Here is a 6,000-nt window from a genome sequence, read left to right as displayed (position 1 = left end):
GGACCATTCAGTCTAACCGGTACCGGTTACATCACTTGGGATATTATTTTCCTGAACACTGGTCTGGGTCAGTAGGACCCATTTGTAGCTTTAGATGGTTTGACCAAGACTGCTTGGGACCAGCCCGAGAACCACCAGTTAACTGGGTTTGCCCAGATCTACACACAAGCCTTGCACCTTACCCCAAATGTCCAAAATATCTATTTCTAGTGTTTAGACATGTGACGAGAGATATGAAGGATGACATTGAAACCCAATTCACCTCATATTTGTACTAATACAATGAGATCTTGAACATATACAACAGAAACAAACACTAAGAAACCGGAAAGAAAAATACAATCATAACAAAACCAACTTCTTCAATCTACAATTAAGAAAATGTACAATAGGGGAACGGATTCCTTTAGCCGCCTCGGAAGTCATATGGAAAATGCAAAAACAAACTCCTGGGAATCAAATGCAGAGGTAAATGTTAGAATCAAGGCTAAAGGTAAAAGAAAGCAAAGCAACTCCAAACTAACATGCAACATTGTGTTCAAGTCAAAGGCATTTTGGCTCTTCTTTTTCCTTCTATCCTAGAATTACATTAAGAGTTGTATTAAATTATCTTCCCTGATCTAATAAATATAGCACGATAAAACACAGGATCAATGAGAGAGCTCAAATGAAGGTGACTATATCTAACCACTTCACATAAAATGGAATGGGTATTTACTTCTTTGTAACCTTAAGACTGTCCATTCAAAACATTTACCAAGATAGTCATTTTTCATTACACTGCGTCATTCAGAGCCTCTTAATTATTTTGACCACTAAACCATAATGTGCCAAATCGTTCAACTCCCAAACAGCCCCCAAAGTCATTAGGGATCTTGTGGAAGCTTTAGATAACTCTCAGTGGAATGTATACCATTTCTAGGTCAACCTCAATACGAAGTTTTATGTCCTATGCATTATTATTACTAGTTTGTTGGTTTTGGATTATTGACTCAGCTACATTGATCTAGAAAATAAAAAATATATTTTCTACTAGACCTCATACAAGTTGTTGATGGTTCAGTAACGGTTTTATGAAGTAAAGTCAAATTGCATTTGCATCAGTAATCATATTCACAACCCACAAGGACATTCGGATCACTTGAATATCAACATCTTCCCTCAATGTATTTCAAGAAGAGAAGTTATACATTGATCAACCACCGTTTTTTTTAGTCTAAGAAAAGGCTTATAAAGAACGTTAGATATAACAGCCAAGTTTGAATGTGGGCGAAAAGCCAATTAAATAAAGATTTGGCCCAATTCACACTCTCACACAAGTTAGCTTTTATTTCCTGGTAACTTTCTCTCTTTCACACCCTTTTCACATGCCCCAAGTATTTCTTTTCCCGGAAAGGAGGTGGCACTCCTGGCAAAAAAAACAAAAAGAGACAAACACCTAAAGGCGAGGGAATGCCCCAAGTATTAATGGGAACAACTACTCTATTCTATGGGGTAAAGGTCAAATCCGCGTACATCTTACCCCCACAAAGCCCCACCTTTGGGTGAAATATGCCGGGTTCATTTGATTTGGTTTGGCTTATTTTATATAACCCTCATCATCATACACAGGAATAAATCTGCAGCAAATCTGAAGGGACGGGGATGTGTACATTTGATGATCTTCATACGGGCATTAACAATATCCAGAGCTCAGTTTGTAACAATAAGTTGTTCTATAGAAATAAAGAGAGAAGCATTGTTCTAGTTGTGTGTGTAGATGATACTCTTATTACGTAATTTGATATTTATGGCATTGGTGGTTGAGGAAGTTTATTGGTGACTTGTTTCATAAGTTTAAATAATTGAACACATTGATAATTTCTAGGCATTGAGGTGTCTCGATCCTGAGATGCCATATGCTTCTTTCCCAAAGGAAGTAGGTTTATTGATTTCATGTTTAAGTGCAGGGTGTAAACTTACCTCATGTATTAACCCATGGTTAAGAAAGTCACACCTCAGGAGTAAATGAGACAGTCCAATTATTATCTTACTATTATTGTAGCCAAATATTGCAACTAAGTTGTGCTCTCGAAGGAATTCATGCTGACACACCCTATACTTTTTTCTGATTAACCTGGATATTCAACCCACTATGCGAGCCGACTAATCCCACGCGTCCTGCTTTGCGGGTAGCCGGAGTCACTGCATTTAAACCTCCGTGGCCACAAGGGAATTTTTATTCCTCCTTGGATTGGGACCTCCGGGCACTTTTGACCTTTGGAGCCTAAGCTCAAACCAATCAGGCACCACCCTTGTGCACACATACCCTATACTTTAGATCATGGTGATTGTATTTCATGAGCTTTGGAAAATGACCATTTAAAATCAGAGGTTTCTAGGACGGTCATGGAGCAGGATCCCCCATTACTTATGCACACATACATATTTATACATATACAATACATATTTATACATATAAACATCACATATACACATATACATATATAAAACCAGAAGTTTCTCGTAAGGTCATGGAGCAGGATCACCCATTACTTATGCACACATACATATTTATACATGTACAATACATATTCAAAATCAGAGGTTTCTCGTACGGTCATGGAGCAGGCTCACCCATTACTTACGCACACATTCACATTTATATATATACACATACAATACATATATGCACACATACATATTACATATATATGCCTACATACATGCATGTGCAACCACACATGATAACCTCACATGCCTGAAAAGCATGAACAATATAGTGGGTACTAGTTCTACTACAGACAGAGCCGGTCCTGGGCCCAGGGCGGAAAAGCTAAGAAATTCCCCTAGTATATAAAAAAAACAAACGAATCATGTTATTGTTTTTGTCAAGCAAGCAGTCCATCCTCGTGACGATTTTTATTAAATATAATAAAATAATACATGCCCTGAATTATATAACCTAAAACGATGTCTTCATGCAGTTTTTAAAGCAGAAACATCAATTATTTCACCATAGTAAATGTTTGCGAAAATCTTATTTCCGATGCTAGGAATTATAACCCTTCAACCTATCTTGACTTATGATAGTCCACAAATATGAATTTAACAATTTAAAGATTACAACAAAACCAAAATACAAGAAAGTAACTACCTTTATATTATCATCTGGATAAAATCAAAAAGAATATTACTTTATAATGGGTTTTATAGTATTTTTTGCATATTAAATTTTTACGATTAATAGGAAAAAGTAAAAATGATTAAATATGAAATAAAAACTCATCTGCTTATCTTAGTTTTGATAGAGAAAAGCATATGGATCAAAATATTTAAATAAAGTATACGGCTGGGTCATTTTGGATAAATATTAATTTTCCCTCCCTATTCACTCTCACCTAATATATTATTGATGCCCCGGACTTAATTACTGCCCAGGGAGGTTGCCATCCTAGGGCCGGCCCCGATTAAAGTGTAAGAATAATGTGCTATGACAAGAGTTCACAGCTAGATAACACAAACCACAGGTTTTGAGTCTAGCAAACAGTCTTCTGATAATCAAGCAGTCGTCATAAAGATAAGTATTGTCTTGAGGTGGACTTCCATTTGGTGCACAACATTATAGGGACAAAGATAATATCCTCATTTATATATAGGGTTGTTTTGGTGAGAATGGAAGTTATGGTAAGAAGAGTAAGAAGGGATCTCCACCCTTGGATCAATCCTAATTGAAGATCAACAATAATGCGGTGCACCGAGATGCACCTTACCAATTACCATGGTAAGTGCAATTCATGGGGTGGGGGTGAGATTAAAAGTGACCAAGGGTTCAGATCCCTTCTTATGCTTCTCACCTTAACTCGTATTCTCACACGATCCTTCGTCTATATAGAGAGAGAGGGGAAAATCATCAATTTTTTGACATCATGACAAAACCTATACCCAAACCTCAAAGCTTCTATATGTTCCAAGTAGAAATTGAATAATATCTACATGCCATCCTGAGGCAGAATGTAAAAAATGTGTGTGTACACATGCATTCGCGTTAAGGCCATGAACCTACTTCTGAGTTGAACTGAGTATCATATTTTAGCATAATTACTTGCATTACTACCCGAGGATGTTACAAACAAAAAAAGTTACTGTTCCATATAATTTAGTTTTTCACAATAACTAAAAAAGCAGACATTTTGTTTTAGATAATATTTTTATGGCATGCTCCTTAAGCAATCTTACAACTGAAAAGTAAATATATTGAAACCTTCTTACCTAAATGCAATTGCATCCAGTGGTGCACAACTTGAGGGTGGTTCCATAATCACCATAGTGACAGGAAGAGATCTGCTCAACTTTTGAAAATGATCAATTGGCTATCGCTAATTATTGATCTGCTTCAGCAGTAACTCTTTGGAGTAACAACTCAAGTTGTGCTGGAACTGGGTCCTGGGAATCACTCAAGTTGGCAGAAGGCAATGATCTAATGCATCCAAGAATATGTTGAATATCACAAGCAAGCCTGCCATAAAGAATCTCCACCCAAAGAAAATACATAAGATCACGAAAAATCATAGTAGACAAAAACAGAAATTACGATACCCCATATAGAAACAGCTACAGAGGATGAAGAGAAGACAAATTTAGGAGTATGAGAAATAAATGGGGTAAATTGCACTCAAATGAATTTTTTAGACCTAACTAAAGCTTGATTTTGAGGGGAAAACCCTTCAATCAGTACATAATTTATCTTACAAATAAGAGAACCATCATTCTCATAGAAATATTCCTCCTGAAGCAAAGATATTATTTATTAAAGTCTGGTTAAAATCCAAGAGAAAAACATAGCTGCATTAAAAGACAGCCTACTTGGCTGTATTTTCACTCAAATACAAAGGCTACCAATGGTAGTAGTCTGTAAAAGAAAAAAGAAGTTCAAGACTACCACGACTGTATTTCAGTGCAAACGCAGTCAAGTTAGCCGCATCTTAGTGCAATTTTGTTTTCCCATATTCCAAATCGTTGAAAGAAGTACACCCTTTAGTTTCTCTACATTCAAAATTGAAGCAATTCATATGCACAATCTATTATGGTGAGATGTAAAAATTTCTTATCAGAAATAAAGAACATGTTTAACACTGAACTTTGAGCAACAGTCTTGTATTTTGCAACAAAGGTAGTACTTATTTAGAATTACTCAAGATGAAAATTAAAACTTAAGAACCTGGCTCTCGCTTGTGGGGTGCTAATATCTACACGTGAAAATGCATCGGAGATTTGTATGTCGAAAGCGATAGTCACTTCTCTGCAGGAGCCAAGCAATGAAATTAGTCAGCCCTTCAATGGATGAGAATATTAGTGATGCTAACCTGTCATTGTAGATGGATGAATGCAGTACAACAAAAATACACTTATCAAATGTATTTTAACATGTCTTTCAACTCATCAAGCAACTAAATGGAAAACTATGAGTAGTTCCTGATGTCAAATGGTTTGGAAAACAGCTTAAAGAAATGCACATGCGAACGAAATCCAGATCATTGAACAGGGTGTCAAAGCCATACAGACCACAACTCATGTATCCAATTCTACGTAAGGGGGGACTCAATCCCAATATCTAGCTCAAGAAGAAATATTGCCCTAGTAATGAGCACCACAAGAACCCCACTCTAAATGATTAGCTACAAGAAACTTGGTGTGGATTATAAATGAACTAGGCATCTTCTACCCTTGACTCTTGAGCTAGCTTTCAGGGATGGTTTCTACCAGGCAGTCAGGCACATAGTCAATGTTCTCGTGCTTCTTCAGTAGGCAATAAAATTGGAACAGTCGATTAAATGTAGGTAAATACCAAGACTCAAATTAATAATGTTTTGTCTACTACAAGTACTATGATGCAACAAGCATACCTTTCCTTTATATTTTTATTTTTATGGTGCAGAGAAAGAAATGTGATTTATTTAACAATAAAATGTCAACAACTCGCAACTTTCATCCTCATAACCATGATCTTCAACTGAGGAC

At 36.3% G+C, this 6,000-nt stretch overlaps 1 protein-coding gene across 2 annotated transcripts in view; it reads right to left on the bottom strand.

The window, feature by feature from the left end:
* Positions 1-223: 223 nt before the first annotated feature.
* The window catches only part of LOC112504342 (vacuolar protein sorting-associated protein 54, chloroplastic-like), a 28,385-nt gene continuing 22,608 nt past the window's right edge, over positions 224-6,000 (bottom strand). Inside the window, exons 18-20 of one of the 2 annotated variants that reach the window (XM_025108268.1) lie at positions 5,201-5,281; positions 4,252-4,498; positions 224-449 (exon numbers count right to left, since the gene is read on the bottom strand). In XM_025108268.1, the coding sequence (XP_024964036.1) occupies positions 4,363-4,498; positions 5,201-5,281 (217 nt within the window). In that variant the 3' untranslated portion in view covers positions 224-449; positions 4,252-4,362. Of the gene's footprint in view, positions 450-4,251; positions 4,513-5,200; positions 5,282-6,000 lie in introns of those variants that run through there. The other variant, XM_025108269.1, reaches the window with a different exon arrangement.

The sequence above is a fragment of the Cynara cardunculus genome, unplaced genomic scaffold, assembly GCF_001531365.2.
Source record: "Cynara cardunculus var. scolymus isolate 2C unplaced genomic scaffold, CcrdV1 Un_Scaffold_5292, whole genome shotgun sequence".
Taxonomy (NCBI): domain Eukaryota; kingdom Viridiplantae; phylum Streptophyta; class Magnoliopsida; order Asterales; family Asteraceae; genus Cynara; species Cynara cardunculus.
Note: the sequence above shows the minus strand (reverse complement) of the source record. Positions and strands in the feature narration are given on the sequence as shown.